This window comes from Dasypus novemcinctus, chromosome 5 (assembly GCF_030445035.2).
Source record: "Dasypus novemcinctus isolate mDasNov1 chromosome 5, mDasNov1.1.hap2, whole genome shotgun sequence".
In the NCBI taxonomy this organism is placed as follows: Eukaryota; Metazoa; Chordata; class Mammalia; order Cingulata; family Dasypodidae; genus Dasypus; species Dasypus novemcinctus.
Genome location: NC_080677.1, coordinates 133036752 through 133057334, shown reverse-complemented (window position 1 = coordinate 133057334; position 20583 = coordinate 133036752). Strand labels below are relative to the sequence as shown.

The window sequence follows — 20583 nt, the reverse complement described above, 5'->3', positions numbered from 1 at the left end:
ATAAATATAGAAGTAGGTAATATGTTTGTTTTACGTAGCTATGTTTAGTACCTATATATAATGCTTCACTATGATTCTGTGTTCATTAAATTTTCTCTACTTTTGTATTAAGTAGAAGAAGCATTGCAAGTGAAGTTTGTAGAAATGTTTTAAAGAGGAAACGGACTTGGCCCAGTCGTTAGGGCGTCCTTCTACCACATGGGAGGTCTGCGGTTCAAACCCCGGGCCTCCTTGACCCGTGTGGAGCTGGCCCATGCGCAGTGCTGATGCGCGCAAGGAGTGCCCTGCCACGCAGGGGTGTCCCCGCGTAGGGGAGCCCCACACGCAAGGAGTGCGCCCCATAAGGAGAGCCGCCCAGCGTGAAAGAAAGTGCAGCCTGCCCAGGAATGGCGCACACACTTCTGACGACAACAGAAGCGGACAAAAGAAACAAGACGCAGCAAATAGACACAGAGAACAGACAACGGGGGGGGGGGGGGGGGGTGTTAAATAAATAAATCTTTTAAAAAAATGTTTTAAAGAAAAATCTTCTCATACTAACAGTTTAATTACAGAGAAACTCTAAATTCAGTCACTTGGGGCTCAATTAATGTTGGTTCCTAAAATCTTTTATTAGTAACATTTATAGCAAAACGTCCGTCACTGTATCTTGTTGTATAAAGCAATGGATAATTGACTTTAGGATGGACAAGGGTCGCTTTTGTACAGTGGGGGCTGAAATGTAGCCCTTGCTTCCATTATACAGCTGTCTACCCTGAGGAAAGGGCACCTTTTTCTTTGCATACATTTGTAATTCACTAGTTAAGCCTTGTAACTCGGGCCACAGAGGTTGCCCTTTTCAAATTTATTCACCCAGGAGTGTATTTTTTCAGTTATCCCAAAGGTACCACAAGCTCCTTGGCTTGGGTAAAAGTGTTGTCTATTTTTTATACTTTAATAATCTAGAACCTCACAATACAATTTTGATTTCACAGAAGTTAATGTTAGAGCTATTTGAGAAAGCACTGAGGAATTTTTAGAAAATAGGGGTAGTAGAATATGAATGAGAAAAGGGACTTGATACAAAGAACATTTGCTAAATGTTAATGCATTCTGCACATTTGTAGACCAATTATATGTGCAAGGTAAGAGAGGACTGAATTAAGAAAAACTCAGTTTCTAATAAAAGCTAAGTGGATCATTTAGGAAACAGGTGTGTAGGATGGAAAAGTTAAGTACCGTGATGTGTTAATAAGGAAGGAACTACTGATACACGTAAAAACTTAAATGAGTAATTTATTATACTCATGATTTCTATTGGTGACAAAGTGCTGATACCACTGTTCATATTTAAAAGGACAGCTAAATTTCAGGTAAGTGTGAAAATAGAGGTCTGACCATTCAAGTTCTTAGATACCCTGAATTCCATCAGAGGACTAGTATACATCACACATCTAAAAAAATATAATCCTTCTGGAAGTGCTTCTAAATCTACTACCCTAGCAAACTGTTGGTTGTTGTGATTTTCTGCTAAGGGTCTATGACAGTTAAATGTCAAAGCAGCAGCAACAAAATACCACAAAAACCTATCAGCAGGTGAAGAGATAAATAAATTGTGGTATATTCATGTAATAGAATATTCCTTCTTACCACTTCATTGTGGTTAAAGAGTTGCAGTTCTCTAAAAACCTCTGGCTTCTTAGAACCATGTCTTATTTTCTAACAAACCTAGCAAAAGTTTAACTAGCATACATTTAGCTAAATATTTATAGGAAAAAGAATTTCACAATTTCCTTTATGATGGATATCAAATAGTACCTTGAAATTTAGTTTTTGGGTTTATGAGTTTTTAAAAAAATAAATTCCATAAATTTTTTTTTTGTCTGATTTTTACTCCCATAGTTTAGTTTTGAAAATTTATTTCAGTGGAGCAGATGTGGTTCAGTGGTTGAGTACTGGCTTCCTACATACGAGGTCTTGGGTTCAATCCCCAGCCAGCCCCCAGTACCTCAAACAAATGAACAAACAGCAACAACAACAAAAAATGACAACAGCAACAAAAAAAATTTATTTCAGCCCCCATTATAGACGCTCATTGTTCTGAGTTTGATTTTTAGAGATTATTTTTGTTTGTTGTACTTCAAAGGGAAATATATACTCTTATGCCTAACTTTCCACTAAAGAAAATGTTTTTAAGAGGCATCCATGTTGTTACATGTGTCACTAGTTCATTCCATTTTATTACTGGTATGGATATACTGCAGTTTACTCACACGTCACCTGATGATAGGCATTTGGTTTTTTTCCACTTTTGGCCTATTAATAAATCTGCTATAAACATTCTTGCATAAGTTAATATAGGATGTCACAATAAGAACTAGTCCCAGGGATGAAGAGGGACATTTCATAAGAACAAATGTTCAATTCACCAGATTTGGAATTTCTGCTTAATCTTTCTTGCATTGATTTCTAGTTGGATTCCATGTGGTCAGAGAAAATATTTCAATTTGTTGAAGCTTTTTTTTTTGCCCAATATGATTTATCTTGGTATATGTTCTGTGAGAACTTGAAAAGAAAGTGAATATTCTGTTGTTTTTGAGTAAGTGCTTTATAAATGTCAATTAGATTCTTTTGGTTCATGGCATTGTTGAGTTCTTGTATATTCTTCCTGATTTTCTGTCTAGTTGCCCCATCATCTGTTGAGAGAGGGATTTGATTTCTCTTAAGTGTAACTGTAGATTTTTCTATTTATGTCTCCTTTCAGTTCTATTAGTTTGTGTTTTTTTAAGATTTATTTTTTCTATTTATTTCTCCCCATCCCTTCATTGTCTGCACTTGCTGTGTCTGTTCGTCTTCCTTGTTTCCTTAGGAGGCACTGGGAACTGAACCTGGCACCTCTGATGTGGGAGTGAGGAGCCTAATTGTTTGAGCTACTTCTGTTCCTTACTTTTTATTGCATCTCTCATTATGTTCTTCTTCTTGTGTCTCTTGTTGCACCATCTTGTTGTGTCAGCTTGCCATGCCTGCCTGTCACGCCAGTTCACTGTCTTCTTTAGGAGGCACTGGAACTGAACCATGGACCTCCCGTGTGGTAGGCAGGAGTGCAATCGCTTGAGCTACATCTGCTTCTTCTATTAGTTTTTTTTTTTTAAAGATTTATTTTTTTATTTATTTCTCTCCCTTTCCCCTCCACCCCCCCCCCCCCCGTTGTCTGCTCTCTGTGTCCATTCGCTGTGTGTTCTTCTGTGTCCGTTTGTATTCTTGTCAGTGGCAACGAATCTGTGTCTCATTTAGTTGCGTTGTCTTGCTGTGTCAGCTCTCCGTGTGTGTGGCCCCATTCCTGGGCAGGCTGCACTTTTTTTTTGCGCTGGCCGACTCGCCTTACGGGGCACACTCCTTGTGCGTGGGGCTTCCCTACGCAGGGGACACCCCTGCATGGCACGGCACTCCTTGAGTGTATCAGCACTGGGCATGGGCCAGCTCATCACACAGGTCAGGAGGCCCAGGGTTTGAACCTTGGATCTCTCATGTGGTAGGCGGGCACCCGAACTGTTGGGCCAAATCTGCTTCCCTCTGTTAGTTTTTAATTCCACCCATATTATTTTGTGTGTACATGTTTAGGATTACTGTGCCTCCTTTCTGGATTGACACTCTTGCCATTTTGTAATATACTTCTCTGTACCTGCTCTTTTTCTTCTTTTGCTATCTCATCTACTTTATCTGATATTAGGATAGCTGCTTTTGCTTTCTTTTGATTGTTTTAATGGTACTTCTTTTCCAGTCTTTTACTTTCAACTTACCTGTATCATTATATTCAAAGTAAATTTCTTTAGTTTGGTCATATTTTTTATTCACTCTTACAAACTGTCTTTTATTTGTATATTTGTGAAATTTGCATTGAATGCAGTTGTTATATTGGTGCAGTAAATCACCTTTTTGCCTTGTTTGTTCACATTTTTTAAAATTCCTTTTTAATTTTTCCTTCACCTCTGTTCTGTTCTTGGTAATATCTTTGTTCAGTTATTTTAGTATCCACATAGGACAACATAGTATCCACATAGGACAATATAGTATCCACAAGGAAATAGTTAAGTAAGCCATTAGCATTAGCTATTAAAACTACCAACCAATTAATTAATACAAGCAAAAAATCAGAGTTGTACAAATTCAAAGACTGTTCATAGCCACTTGGCTTTAGGATTCCTAAGGCTCTAGGACTGCCATTTCACACACAATTTTGTGGCACAGCCATCTGAATAATATGGGTGGTCTGTCTTATCATTTGAAGCCATCTTTGTTTTTTGGCAGTAAGATATCTTAGGTGCACCTTGAATCTGCTTTCCTTTATAAGGGGCCATAGTTACTTTTTAGTGTAAAATGTTTTAATGACTAAAAGCTTGGTACTAGGGATGCATACCAGACTTATGTTGTGGAGACATTATTCTCAGGAGTTTGCTGTGATCAAAAGACATATTTTTCTAAATTATGAGTTCATATTGATGTTTTTCAATAATATCTCAATATCACTTTATAACATCCCTTTAAAAATATTTATTTCCACTACCCAAGCTGTAATTGTATCTCTTTTCTTTTAATTTCAGTTTATCTGATTAATTGTTCCTCTAACTGAAAAATTTCTTAAAAATAAAAATTATTGTTTTATCTGTCAGTTTAAAAGAAATTCAAAGTAACTGTACAAATATTAAATATTCAAAGATAGTACATCAATAATGAGATTTCGTATTATTAATTTTTGCCATTCTTTTGAGTCCACTGATGATGATGTATAAAAATTCTTTGAAGTTATTTGCTGTGATTTTGAAAATATTCTTTTATTATATAATTCAGCCATTTTGATCATTTTAATTTAGTGGTTTTAATGTTTTTACTGCTAATACTTCTGTGATGGTGGTGATTTATGCTAAAAGTTTTTACTTGGCAGGAATCATTTTGACAGTGGAAAGTAATGGAAGTCTACTCAGCCACTTTATATGACAGGTAGAAAACATAAGCAATTTGGTCTTCAAAGTCATATACAAACATTTCATTCAACGAGAAGTTGGTTTACTTGTATTGATTCCATTTGTTGATATATGTAGTAGTTTTTTGCATACATACATTCTGTTTGGATAAGCTAATTCTATCTGTGTACTCTTTGTAAGAGTAGACACTATTGTACTATTGTTGGAATCTTTTAAGAAGATGAGCATCCTGATCTATTAGTTTTAAATTTTGGCTAAAAGTGGCAATTGACAACTAGATTTTGGACCAAAGAAAATGTAAAAGTATCTGTTCGATTTAGGCTCTTTATGGACATGACTGAAAGGTATCCGATTACTTTTAATCTTTCTGTGTCTGTGTTTACTTGTCATATGAAAGCTTTTAAATTCTTTCACAGTTTTTGAAATTTCTAACTCTTTTTCACAATACTGTGTTATTTTGCTAACTTTAATACCATGTTAAACAAACTTATGCTTATATTATAATATTTCAAGTTTTAGAATTCTAATTTTCCAACAATAAATCATATTGTTATATCAGAAGATATAATTCACAATTGGTACTACTTAATTTTGAGCTTTATGAATAACCAAATGATATTATTATTTTTTGCTAGACACAAATATCTTGGAATTAGATTTACAGGACTTTCAACTATATCTCTTCCCCAAGTGCTATCATCTTAACATACTAGAAGTTACTTGAGAGGAACAGGAGATCTTAATCAACCTTAGGTATTCTAGTATTTATATAGAATTTCATGTAAGCTATGAAAAAGCAAATAAATAATTGGACTTGGGCAGTAAAAACATTTTTCTGTCTGTTGTTTTAAGCACATTTTATTCGTGAGATTCATGTAAATTGTTGCTTATAATTGTTTTTCATTTGTTCCCATTGCTATATATCCTTGCTTTGAGAGTACCGTAATTTCTCCCTTTTACTGTGGGTGTTTGGGCAGTTTTAATTTGGGACTATTGCGAATTGTGTTGCTGTGAGCATTCCAGTGTGTGTTTTTGGGTAGGCACTGAGAATTAATAGTTTTTGGAATTTTAATTTTCTTACGAGCCAAATTGAAAGAGATGGTGAAAACATGAACAAATATTATGTCCTTATATTCCATTAATAGGATTTTATTAATTACCAATATCTAATTATCCACTCGTTGAGTTCAACTCTTCTTTTACTTCCTGGCTTTGTAAACTTGAACATGAAATTTAACTTCTCTGTGCCTCAGCTGTAATATGAAAAATATTGTTACCTGCCTAAAGTGGTGATTGTTAGAGTTAAAAAAGATAATTCTTATAATAAGAAAGTACTTGACCTAATTGCTGGCAAAAATGCTCAACAAATTCTGCAGAAGAAGCATGTTTTATTGGCCAGCTTCTTACCTTCTTTAAATTATGAGTGTCTCTAAAGTGTCCATTGTCTCTTTTCTAATATTTTTTATGTATCTAGGGTACTAGTAATTTTAATTGAATGTTGTAAAAAAATTTGAATGTTGCTTTCATTTTGCCTATTTGTCTTTTGATTTTCTCTGTTTTCTTTAATTTTTGTATAGTTAGATTTAGCCAGATTTTTCTTTATGCCTATGTTAAAGATTATAGTTAGTAGGGTACCATTTGTTCAGCACTCCTGAGTTGTATATGCTGCTATCACCTAGAGAAAAGTGTGTTAGACTGATAGGTAGAGGATTCATTTGTTAGGGTCTCATAATGCCTAGATAGTCTTAGAAAAGTCCCTCTGAGTCTTTGCTTCCACATTCTTTATGATGGAGGTTAAAATATTTCCCTGTTTATTTTGTCTTGAATAAGAGAGACATTGTGTAGTATAAGTGTAAAAACAAATCCTCAAAATATAATAGTGATTTTGTATAGACCAAATCATGGAGGGCCTTGAATGCTATTGCTGTGTAACAAATTACCATAAATTTAGGGGCTTTAAAACAAGACCCATTTATTAGCTCACACTTCTGAAGGCTATAATAAGTCAGGGCAGGTTCATTTGTGTTCTCTGTTGAGGATTTCACAAGACCTAAATCCAGATTTCTGGCCTTGCCCTTGTTGGTTTTGGGGAAGAATCCTCTTCTGTGTTCATTCAGGTTGTTGGCAGAATTCTGGTCTTTGCAGTTGTGGGACTGAGATCCCCATTTCCTCACTGGTTGTCAGGGGCCTCTCTAAGCCGTTAATGCTGTTACCTGGTCCTTGTGCATGGCCCCCTTCATCAAAGCCAGCAATGGTGAATCCTTCTCTTTGAATTTCTCTGATTTCCCCTTCTGTACATGGTTGGAGAAAATGCTCTATTCTTAACGGGCTTGTTTGATTCAATTAAGCTAGTTTCTCTGTTGATTAATCCAAGACCAGCTAATTATTAAAAAACAAAAGCAGTCGTGAAGCTATTCATTATTTAAGGCCAGTTCATATACCAAATGATCTGATAGGTGGATATTTATTTCAGTCATTTTTATCTTAAGCATTTCTTTCTAAAGCAAACGCGTGTTCTTTTCATTGACTTTTTTTTTTAAAGATTTATTTATTTTATTTATTTCTCTCCCCTCCACCCTCCCTCCTCCCCCCACTTGTCTGATCTGTGTATCTATTTGCTGCGTCTTCTTTATCCGCTTCTGTTGTTGTCAGCGGCCCGGGAATCTGTGTTCTTTTTGTCGCGTCATATTGTTGTGTCTGCTCTCCGTGTGTGCGGTGCCATTCCTGGGCAGGCTGCACTTCCGCGCTGGGTGGCTCTCCTTACGGGGCACACTTCTTGCGCGTGGGACTCCCCTACGCGGGGGACACTCTGCGTGGCATGGCACTCCTTGCGCGCATCAGCACTGCGCATGGGCCAGCTCCACACGGGTCAAGGAGACCCGGGGTTTGAACCGCTGACTTCCCATGTGGTAGATGGACGCCCTAACCACTGGGCCAAGTCCGCCACCCCCTCATTGACTCTTAAACACCTGAATATTATTAGTAACATTTTTCCTAAATACAAACTTAGTGTGTGTTATTTCCTTAGGTGGCTGATCTCTCTGTCGAATCTTCCTGCCTTCAATTTTTAAATTTAGCTTCATTTATTTTTATTCTTTGCATGCACTTTGCAAGCTATGTTTTTCTTCCTCTGAGAACTACATTTGCCACATCTCAAGGATTTTGACATGTGCTTAGTCATTTTTAAATAATATGCATTTTTTTCTTTTGATTTGGAAAAAAAACTGCTCTTGGAAAAGAATTTAAAATTTTCTAGTGGATAGATTTGAGGGTTTATCCTTATTATGCATTTCTAATTATTATTTTCTTAAGTCTAGGACATATTTGCTTTTATTGGATATGGCCTAGGAAATCTGCTTTTTTTGAATTTGTGGGCATTCCTTTATGGCCAGATAAATACATTTGAATATAATGTGTATTCTTTATTTTTAGAATATGGAGTTCTCTGTATCTGTGTCAGTTTGATCAACATTAAATCATTGCTTCTAAGTTCTTTATTTCTTTACCACTTAATGTCTTGATTACTTAAAGTCTAGAAAGATTCTCTTATTTTTTATAAGTCAAAGAAATATAAATGTTCATGAGTGTGTATCCATCTGAGTAATTTGTATTATAACATAAAACTTACATTAATATTAATTAATATGAATTGTCCTGTTCACTGCTTTGTAGTTGAATTTTATTTTATTTGCAACCAGTATTGCTGTATATGCTTTATTTTTGATGGCATTTTGTATGCATTTTCCTCTAGTTCTTTATTTTCTAACTTCCTGCATCTCTGTGCAAAATGCATATATGTGCATGTATATGTGTGTGTTTATTTATATATAAACATATGTGGAGTGTATGTGTGACAATTTTGAGAGTTGCTTTCTTTTACTAGAGAATTTAACCCCTTTAATTTATTATTCATGGACTTGATTGTGAGCTTAGCAGGTATTAAAATTTTAGTTTCAAATAATTTTTTCTTAAACTTTGGAAAAGATATTGTTCAATTTTGTTTTTGCATTCAGTATTGCTAATGAGAAGTGACAGCTGTATGATCATCCATTCTTTATAAATGATATTTACTTTTTTTTTTGAGGTTCTTAGAATTTTCTCTTTAACTTGTTATCTTAAAATTTTGCCAGTGTTTCTTGGTTTTGTTTTTTTTTTTATGCATTCTGCTTCGCAGTTGGTGGGACGTTTTAATCTGAAGTTGATACTTTCAATTTATAGACTCAATATGCCAATGAAAGCTCCCTTTGTATTTCAGGTCCCTCATCTGTCAAATGGAGGGTATGCTTAATGAAAGTTTGCTTTCATTATTAGCTACTTTCAGAAATTTTCTTCTAGAATAATTTCTCTGATTATAATCCTTTTCCTATTTTATCTCATTCTGGTACTCCTGTTAAATGAATATTAGGCCTCCTGTATCAGTCTCCATGTCTTTTTTTTTTTTTTTTTTTTTGAGGTACTGGGGGTGGAGATTGAACCTGGGACCTCCAATATGGGAAGCTGATGCGCAACCACTGAGCCACATTGGCTCCTTTGGCCCCTTCATATGTTTGCTTGCTGTTGTTAGGAGGCACCTGGTACTAAACCCGGGACCTCCCATGTGGGAAGTAGGTGCTCAACTGCTTGAGTCACATCCTCTCCCCTCCCATGTCATTTTAATTTTTTCTTTTAATTTCCGTCTTCTTTATTACGCTTTCTGGGAGAATCCCAGCTGAGAAAATTTAGGTAAAGCTAAAAACAATTTTGGAGTGTGGGAAACCTAGTAATAGGTATTTCTTAGATCAACTAGCCCAAATTTGGTGCCATAGTTGATAAAGAATAACTGTTTGATATTTAAGTTAAGCTTTGTAATATCCCTCCCTGCACTTCCTGTTTTTGTTTCACAACAAAATTTTAACTTCAGTCTCTGAACTTTCGTTGACTCTGTTGTTTTGTATTATAAATTTATTTTGAGAGCGCCTTCCTTATTTCAATGTCTAGTTAAATGTTTACAGTTGGTAATATGAGCTCTAATTGAGAGGTTTGCTTAGACTAGTGTTAAAAAATTATAATACTTTTTCTTTTCTTTCTTTGTTTTTCTTGATAAAAAATGTTTTAAAAATGCTATCTAGGAGTTATAAATGTTGGTTCAAATAAATTGTTTAGTGAGTCATCAGTTAAGAACTATTTACTTTATCTTCACCCCCCAAATATGTTAGTTTTGCTACTGCTGCTTAGTTTAGAATTTATTTGACTTCAGATGTGTGGTGGATAATAATGCTGATGTTAGAGAAGTTCCCTGTGGAAATTTATCTTTTGAGATTTTCTGCAGTTTTACAAAGGAGAGTTTATTTGGTCAAAAACTAATACACTGGGAAGCGGACTTGACCCAATGGATAGGGTGTCTGCCTACCACATGGGAGGTCCGCGGTTCAAACCCTGGGCCTCCCTGACCCGTGTGGACCCCTGGACCATGTGCAGTGCTGCCACACACAAGGAGTGCCCTGCCACGCAGGGGTGTCCTCCGCTTAGGGAAGCCCCACCTGCAAGGAACTCACCCCATAAGGAGAGCCGCCCAGCGCAAAAGAAAGTGCAGCCTGGCCAAGAATGGCGCCGCACACACGGAGAGCAGACACAAGATGATGCAACAAAAAGAAACACAGATTCCTGGTGCCGCTGATAAGGATGGAAGCGGTCACAAAAGAATACACAGTGAATGGACACAGAGAGCAGACAACTGGGGGGCGGGGAGAGAGGGAGAAATAAAAAAAAAATAACCCCAAAAACAAAAACTAATATACCACCGTATATATAAAGTATATGCCTTCCTTTGATGCCAGTTGTCTTTCATTAGCTATCTAACAGATGGGATTGAAGGGTTCACTAAAATGAATTTAGTATTTTACTCACCTTTCTTTGTTTACTGATATCTATAAATGACATTGTAAATTAGTATTTTGGATATATAAAATGTTTTCAACCGATTGAGCCTATAAATGTATTTTTTCCCCTCAACATTTTCTTGGGCTTTCTTGTATGACACAAGGATATTCAATTACAAAGAAGTCATAGATATTGTTAACTCTAGAGTCTGTTAATATAGTACATACATTTAGATACATTCTGAGGTTATAATACAAAAATAAACCCAGTGTTGAAAAAATACAATATCCTTTTTAGGACCTTTATAACATAAGAGAAGCAAGACTTTATTTATTTATTATTTATTTATTTACTTTTGTCTTTTTAATGCAGTAACACTCTCAGGTATAAAAAGAACTGAAATTTGCATTAGTCTGTATACTTGTGTATATTATATAAAATTAAAATGCTATTAATATAACTAGTTTGTATTAGCTACTTAGAAGCTACAGTCAACAATCGACTGTATATAATGTATTGAAGACACATAAGAATCACTGCGCTTTCTTCTATTGGTTCAATAGTTATGATTAAAACAGTTGTATTCACTGATAGGCTAGAAGAATATAGAGTTTTTATTAGCATTTGAAGATATTGAGAGTATTGTTAGGAGAGTACAACTCTCTATTTTACAGAAGATTTACTTTACCACAGATGTCTCATTTAACTACTGTTCATTCAGTTATGGTATTTCTGAGCCACATTTACAAACAAGATTATTAAAGTAAATTTAATATATACAATTATAACATCTGTTTATGAAGCCTTTTTTTTGCCAAACAATGTTTGTGTTGCTAGGGATACAAAGAAAATACAATCTAATGTCTTTAATCAGGGATTTCAAACTAAGATGAAAGACAAAATAGTTACCATGCTATGGCATAAATTTTAAAATAGTATTTTATACAAGATAAACTGCTAGGTAGCTCCTACAGCGATAGAGATTTAATACTCACTGTTGCATGGTTGTCCATTATTTCACAAAGAAAATGCTACCCAAACTGAGTTTGAAAGGATGAGAAAGAATGACCATTCTAAGGAAAGCAGAGTAAGTAAATGCAGCATTTATATAATTTGTACTGACTTCTTCCACATCCATTTGCTCTCGATTTCTGTTTGGGGCTTATTTCTTTTGTCACTTGAGAGTTGAAACAGGCAGGAGTTTAAATAAATCATAGGACAGATGACATAATTTTTCTTCATATTTCCACCTTTTACTTAAAATTTGAAACTAATAACTTTAGTGAAGTGTCCATACAGTGAAGTGTGTAACTACAGTGAACTAATAACTTACAGTGAAGTGTTGGTGTCTTCAACCATATAGTTGTTCATCATTAATGTATTCTATGATTGACTATTTCAAATTGATTTTTAGGCAGGGTAACAAGTGGTAGTATTGTAAATAATATATATCAGTATTATCTGTTTATTGGTGGGATTTTCAAACTCTTAAAATTACCCTAACTAAAAACCAGCCTTTTTTAAAAAAAATAAAATTTTATTGAAGTATATCATTTATACATGAACATATATAAACAATAAGTGTATAGTAAAAGATGTGAATTTACAAAACAAGTATGCATATCATCATATAAGGCTCTCATACATCACCCTATCACCAACACCTTGCATTGTTGTGAAACATTTCTTAAACTATAAAAGAGCATTGCCAAAATAATACTGCTAATATGGCTTATGTCTTACATTTGGTGTATTTTTCCCCTAACTGACCTAAGTATTAACATTCTATATTAATATATAATGTTCATGAGAGAATGTTCTCATATATGTTATGTTCACCACAGTCCATCTTCCACTGCTGGATTCCCTGTGTTATACAGTCCCATGCTTTGTACAGTCCATTGAATGTGCACACTGAATGGCTCTCATTTTCATTACAGAGTTGTGCTGTCATCACTTCAGTCAATTTTAGAACGTTTTCATTACTCCAAAAGGAAAAATCCCATAACCCCTTATACCCTCAAACTTGTCTCTCAGAATTGAACTAATATCTTCTTTGCCATTGCTGCAAAAATTTTGCAATGTTACTGTTCACTATAAAAACCTACCTTTTAATGGTATTAATATTTGTGGGTTTAAAAAATTTTCTTAATTCAAATTTTAAAATTTTTATTTTTTGAGGTATCAGGGCTGGGGATTGAACAGGGTACCTCTATGTGAGAAACTGGTGCTCAACCACTGAGCCATATCAGCTCCCCTGAGTTGGTTTTTTCATTTGTTTGCTTGTTTTTGTTTTTGTGAGGCACCAGGGACTGAACTCGAGACCTCCTGTGTTGGAGGCAGGTGCTCAACCACACACAACACTACTCCCCCCCAAATTTTTATTTTCAGTTGTACATTTTTGACAAAGTAATAAAAAAGCGACTGTTAACTTTCTTAACTTGAGTGGAAGGATAAGTCTCTGATATCCAAGAACTGAACTTAATACCTTAGATACTATTTTTAACTTATCCTATATTTAGTATTCTGCAGATTCATATTGTTTTACTAGTACTGTACAAATATTTTTTTTATACCTTCTTAGTCCAATAGTTTGAATGTTCCTTTTTGAGGTTTTATAAAGAGATTCTTCCCCCTTCACTCTCTTCCAGCGATGTGCATTTTGCAAGCACCTTGGAGCCACTATCAAATGCTGTGAAGAGAAATGTACCCAGATGTACCATTACCCTTGTGCTGCTGGAGCTGGTACCTTTCAGGATTTTAGTCATTTCTTCCTCCTTTGTCCAGAACACATTGACCAAGCTCCTGAAAGATGTAAGTTTGCTACAGATATATATTTTAAGTATTAATCAATGTATTTATTTAAAATATCAAGTATTGTAAATTCTCTGTTATTCTACTTGTATTTAAAGGTACTTTTACCTAATTCCTAATAATTTGAAGGATCTTTGTTAGTAGGTCCTTGGGAGAGAAACTGTTATCAACAATTTCATTGAAGTCAGATCTGAAAAGTTATGTTCTCAAAAATTTACAGGTAGTTTGCATGATTTTTAGTCTTATTTTTAAAAGAAGTTTAAACCACTGCAGAAAGAATGAAAATTTGAATAGATAATATTTCTGATATACATACTATAAGTCATTAGAGTAGTTAAACAATATTCAGTGTCTTTTACACTAAAGAAAACCACCCATTTGGGTAATTAGAAGATATTCTCTCAGGTGTTAATTTAGGATACACATTAATAGGATTACCAGTCACTGTTGAAATTCTTGGAAATAATATAGCCTAACAGTCATGCTAGAAATATCTGTTAAAGCTCCTTCTTGATTCATCAACTTTGATTATCTATAATTCTGTTATACTTTTTTCTTTCTTTTCCAATAAGTATTTTATAACTGAAAATATTTACATGTTTGAAATTTATGTTATTAAAAAAATAAAATTTTTTTCTATCTTTATCATTAAACAGAGAGCTTAACTTTCTTACTGTATAGATTTCCAATGAGCATGTATGTTTTGGGGTGTTTCCACTAGTGAACTGAATTTCAAATCTATTTGAAATCTTGATGATGATTTATTCACTTTTTTTTAATGTCATCTACTCTTTAATTACCTAGTTGTTAATTTTTATCTGTTAGTAATGTTGATAAAGCCCTTATCCCATCTTTCTAGCTCTGTGAAACATAAATTTAGCAACCTTGGACTTGAACCAGGTAATTTCAAATATAGTTAGACTACATGATCATTGCTTACCTTTTATTAGTACCTTAATTTTGTTTTCAGTTGGAATTAATTGTGTCTTTATCTGTAATCCTTTTCCCTTAGTCACTAGAAAGGTATAAATTTTAAGTAAGTCTAACTGAAATTTCAAATTATCTTTAAGGCTAAGATATAAGGGATTTAAAATATAAAAATGTTTTAGATTTCACTATTAAATTTGGGAGAAAAAATTATTCGTGCACAGCAGCTATTATGGGTGTTATTTAGTGGAAGACCTACTTAGTGAATTACCTCAGTAAGTAAATAAGACGTCAGTCGTCAATATGCTGGGTGTTATAATACACATTACCAACCTAATCAAATAAATTTTGTGTAACAGTCTGAGTTTTATTCAGCTTTTTATGTTGACTCATTATGTAGACCTCAGTAAACAACATGCTAACTTTTTTTATGAATATGTTTTTTATGTTAGAAATTTTATAACTGTTTTTTACTCAATACTGTGCCCTAATTATCTCTATCCTAAGTTAAGGATCATAAATCATTTTGTAAAATAATACTCTGTAAGAACTGAGGTGAGGCAATTAGCCGTAATTTATCACGCATGTAGCGATAGATTTATGCTGGCAGCATAAAGATAAAATGAAATTATTGGTACTATGCCTTGTTCCAAGTAGACTTAATGGAGAGTTATAAAAATACATGAACAAAAGGATATAATCAAATTAAAAATAAACAAGGAGATTTGGCCATGGGAAAATTAGGATAGGATAAGTTTGAAGGCAATAGTGAGATAAAATAAGTGCAGACTTTCTAGAGATAAACCACAAATTTAGTTCCAGAGCTTTCTAGCAGTCAACACAGAAGGAAATATGAACACTAACCTGATTATAGAATATGTAATATAATAAGAATTTGCTTGATACTGAGACAAGAGGAAAGAAGGGCACTGTATGCTGTAGTATAAGAAACCAATCCCAGAGGGCTATTTTTTATTACAGCCCTCAAAATAAGACAGTGGCATAAAACCAAAACCCAATGGAGTAAATTCAATTCCTTGGAGATCATAAACAGTGTACTCTAAATTCACAGCTTTCTGACTCTGTCTCAATTCAAAAATATAATTTTGGCTGTATTGCAGATTGGATTGATTGCCCAGTCTTCATAAAATCTTAAGTAAATATTTCTTGCTATCCCAATTACAGCTGTATGTCATGGCACAAGATACTTAACTTTTCTTGTTTTTAAAATGGGAATATCTTAAATCACAGTGTTGTTATGAGGGTTAAATGATAATTAATGGAAATCACATAGCACTGTGCCTTACATATATTAATTGCTTAGCAAATAAATAGTTATTTCAGCTTTTATCTAAGGTTCAAATTATAAGAGTACTAATCGTATATGTGGGGTAGAAATAATTTATGCTACTAGCTAAGTGCAGAACCATTTGCTTTGTTGGTTAGCTGAATTAGGAGTACAACTGACATCTTATAAAGTTCAGAAAGCTAACAAACATGGACCTCTTTAGAAAAAAAATTCTCTCAAAGAGACTATCTATGAGCAGGACCAGGATTTTCATCAGAAAGTATTTTTAGTTTTGCTCTAGCATAGATAAATGACTGTTTGTGGCTTCATTTATTTTCATGATGATGCTAGGACACACTAACTTTGTTTGGAAAATTAACACTAAATATCTATCTAGGAAGTATAACCAGAAATACTTCCTGAGCAGTATTCTGCCGGTTAGGGAAAGATGAATGAAAAGGAGCTGGTCATGGAAGATCTGAGGGATAAACTTTCTGAGCAGAAGGAAAATCTGCACAGACCTTGAGGAATGAATTTGGTATGATTAAGTAAAAGACAGCTAGTAGCTGGAACGTTAGTAGTAGAGGTAGAGATAATAGCAGGGTGAACAAAGGCCTTGATCACGTAAGCCTTGTAAGCAAGGATAAGGAATTTGAATTTTATTCAAATTTTATTTTGTTCTGTCTGCAATGAAAAGTTTAAACATGGGAATGTCATAGTTTAAACCCTTGAAGGGTTTAGATATGGGAATGCTTTATCTCTTAATCTTCCTTTCTTCCACTGTAGTTACTTTCACCACTCAGCTTTAAATCCTACTTTTTAAGTTTTAGCTGCAACCTTTCTTGGTGGTCTTTATATCTCTTGACACCAAGTCCTGCTACTTCTCTATGACCCAAAATTCTATTGGCCTCCTGACCTTTCTTTCTTAACTACCTGCCAGCTAACCAGGCCAACTATTGTGGACTCCATCCATAATTTACTTTTCCTTTCTAGAAATTTCATTTGATAGTCAAATCACCTAGCGCCATGTACTGCCAATAATAGAATTGTAGGTGGTATGCGTTGTAATATTGACACAAGTTACATAGCTGTGCTGATTTAGTTCTTTTTAAGGTGGCGCTTTCTGATAACAATTTGAACTTTCCTCTTTATTACTACTTTTAAAGTACTTTCTAGACTTTCTTAAACTTAGTCTGACCTTCCTATTTGACTAAGTTTAAGGATCCATGATAAGCTCTCCTCTAATGTAAGCTTTATATTTTTGTCCATGTCTTCTCTTTTCACAGTTGTCACTGAGGAAGTGAACTTTTACAAATGTACCCTTATTTTTCTCCCATTCATTTCTCCTGCCACAAAAATCTTGCCTCTCCCCCACCACCCGCTCTAATTTCATGCACTCTCAGGTATTCTTTATCTGATCTTCCTTTCCAGTGGGGGGCAATATTGCTAGTAGTGAACAGCATGATTTTGAAACCAAATAGACTTAGATTTTACTTATATTTTATATATTAATTTATTATTGTATTTACTTATATCCTATCTTACATTGCTGTCTTTAGCCTTAGCATTTCATTCAGTCACTTCTGCTTTTCCAGCTGCTTAGAGAAAATTTCCACTTAATTGTTTGATGATTGCTTCAAACGTAATATATCTGTGGCTTGCAGGGATATTTGTGCATGTACGTGTATATATACATATACTAACTTATATCCAACATGACACCAAAGCTGCCCAGAATTATCATCTTGTCATATATGACCTTAAAGGCTGTATATATTATCTTACTTTCTCACTGACTGGGGAGAAAGTTGAAATTCTTTCTTTTCTTTTTTTTTTTTTTTTAAGATTTATTTTATTTATTTCTCTCCCCTCCTCCCCTTCCCCCGTTGTTTGCTCTCTTATGTCCATTTGCTGTGTGTTCTTCTGTGTCTGCTTGCATTCTCAGTAGCACTGGGAATCTGTATCTCTTTTTGTTGTATCATCTTGCTACGTCGGCTCATGTGTGCCACTCCTGGGCAGGCTACACTTTTTAAAAAATTTTTTGCACATGGGGTGGCTCTCCCTGTGGATGCACTCCTTGCGTGTGGGACCCCCCTACGCGGAGGACACCCCTGCATGGCATGGCACTCCTTGCGTGTGGCAGCACTGCGCATGGGCCAGCTCACCACACAAGCCAGGAGGCCCTGGGTTTGAACCGCGGACCTCCTGTATGGTACGTGGAGGCTCTATCAGTTGAGCCATATCCACTTCCCTACAATTTATTTCTTTTTTTTTTTCCCCAAATTCTACTCAATTTATTCATTTTTTAAAAAGATAATACATTAAAAAAATATGAAGTCCCCATTCGCTCCCATCACTCCCCCCCCAATAACACTCTCCCCCATCATCATGTCACATCCATTGCGTCTGGTGAGTACGTCTCCGGGCATCGCTGCACCCCATGTCCCATGTTCCACACCATAGCCCACGCTTTCCAATTTATTTCTATGTAGTACTTTTTCTATTATTTTTTTGGTAATGCAAAGTAAGTGAATGGTTTTAGATTCACATGTTAAATTTTCTTTTACTACAAATGAGTCATACTTACCAAACAGTATTACAGATTTATTAACTATTTGTTGGAAACTATTACAGAATAAAAACTGTTCTCAGCCATAGTGATATTAACAGTTGTCTTGTTGCAGAGTGGTCTTTCTGTATATAGAACAGTGCTGTGCAATAAAAATATCATGTGACCCATATATATATAAATATTTATCATGTTATAAAAAGTAAAAAGAAACATTTGGAATTTATTTTAATATATTTTATTTAATCTAATATATCAAAAGTATTAATATTTCTACATGTAATCAATGTAAAAATTAAGAAATTTGACTTTTTGTACTAAGTCTTGGGAATCTGATACAGCACATCTCAGTTCAGACTAATCATATTTCAGGTGCTCAGTAGTCACATGTAGCTAGTGGCTACCATGGCAGGTTGAAATATCAAACTAGCAAACTCTAATAAGTTTCACAGAAGACTTTTAGGCAGTATGCAAGGATTCAGCAATACTGTGTTGTAATTAACTGATTCTATAACAACTGTCTTCTAAGCATATGGGGAAAAGGAGTATTCAGCAACTACATTAGTACTTGGATGTGATGGCATTAGGTGTTCAGGGAATATGTTTAAGCAGTTTTGAAACCTGCTTTGGAATGGACTAGGGATTTGAAGGAACAAATTTTCAGGCAAAGAGATGAACACATAATAGCCTACAGCCTTAAACAGCACAATGTGTTAAGTGCATCGTGGACTACTGATAGGAACAGGAAAGAGAGAGTGGTTCTAAGATTCATTTGGAAAGGGAGGTAAGGATCTTTTTGCCTCATAATAGAATATTTTGATTTTTGGTGAAAGAGAACTATTGATGGATTTTAACTTCAGCAGGACTTAATAATTAGATTTACGTTTTTGAAAGATTGCTCTGGATTTGTAGGAGAAAAGTTAGTGAGGAGATCAGAAATGTAAACAGAGTTCCCATTTAGTAGATACTGCAGTTGCCAAAGTGAAATATGATGGACTTAACTGTACAAATAAAAGGAAAAAGGATATGTAAAAAATTTAATAAGTAAGAATTGATATCCAATTAGATGGGTTGAGTAGGGGAGGAGTTACGAATCAACAGTGATGCTAAGGTTTCTATCCTTACCCAGCTGGCTGAGTAAAAAGTGGAGAGGTTTTAGTTTACTTTAAAAAGCTTCATTTTATAGATATTGAGTTTGCCTGTCTTTAGATCTTCTGCCTATTGAGATCCAGTAAAATGTGAAAATAAATATTCAGGGTTTAGGAAAGAAATCTGTGGCTAGTGATAAAGATTTGGGAATCATGGTGGTAATTTTATGACATGCGTGTTGTGATCACAAAAGGAAACTGTGGGGAGTTAAAAAAGAAGGAATAGGGCGTGGATGTGGCTCAAGCAATTGAGCACCCGCCTCCCACACGGGAGGCCCCAAGTTTGGTTCCTGTTGCCTTCTGAAAGAACAGAAACAAACAACAAGGAAAACAAATGATAAAACCAACTCAGGGAAGGTGATGGCTCAGTGCTTGACTGCTGGCTTCCCACATACAACATATGATGTCCTGGGTTCAGTCTCTGGCTCCTGGTACCTCAAAAAAAAAGAAAAAAGGAACAGGATGAAATCCCTAAGGGACTCCAGCATTTAGAGGGATTGTAGAGACACAAAAGATGACATAGAAGGATGAGATGGAGGCCTGGAAAACCGAAGGGGAAATCAAGATAGAGTTGCTATCAAAGAGGCCAAGGAAAGGGAAGTTTTAATGGGGAAGAGGTTAGTAATATAAATGCTGCAAAGTGCAAATAAGGTAATGTCTACAAAGGAACCATTGGATTTAGCAACTACGTCATCATTGGTAGCCTCATTAAAGTAGCTTCAGTGAAATGGTTGGTGCAGATACCAGTTTTTGAAGTTTAAGTCAGGGGTCCATAAACTAGCCTACAGGCCAAATATATACAAGGGCCTGCTTTTATACTGCCTTCAAGCTTAGAATGATTTTTGCATTTTAAAGAACCATAAGCAAAAACGAAGAACATATGATAGAGACCTCTGTTGCCCACAGGGCCTAAAATATTTACCATCTGGCCCTTTATAGAGAAACTTTGCCAGCTCCTATTGTAAGTGAAAGGAATCGATTACTACTTGTTTCAAGATGCTTGTCTGGGAAAGGAAA

At 34.9% G+C, this 20583-nt stretch overlaps 1 protein-coding gene across 13 annotated transcripts in view; it reads left to right on the top strand.

Moving 5' to 3' along the window:
* The window catches only part of KMT2C (lysine methyltransferase 2C), a 357676-nt gene that overhangs the window by 195313 nt on the left and 141780 nt on the right, over positions 1 to 20583 (top strand). For all 13 annotated transcript variants that reach the window (XM_071215365.1, XM_058298034.2, XM_071215363.1 and 10 more), the window contains exon 7: positions 13472 to 13634. In XM_071215365.1, the coding sequence (XP_071071466.1) occupies positions 13472 to 13634 (163 nt within the window). The remainder of the gene's footprint in view (positions 1 to 13471; positions 13635 to 20583) is intronic.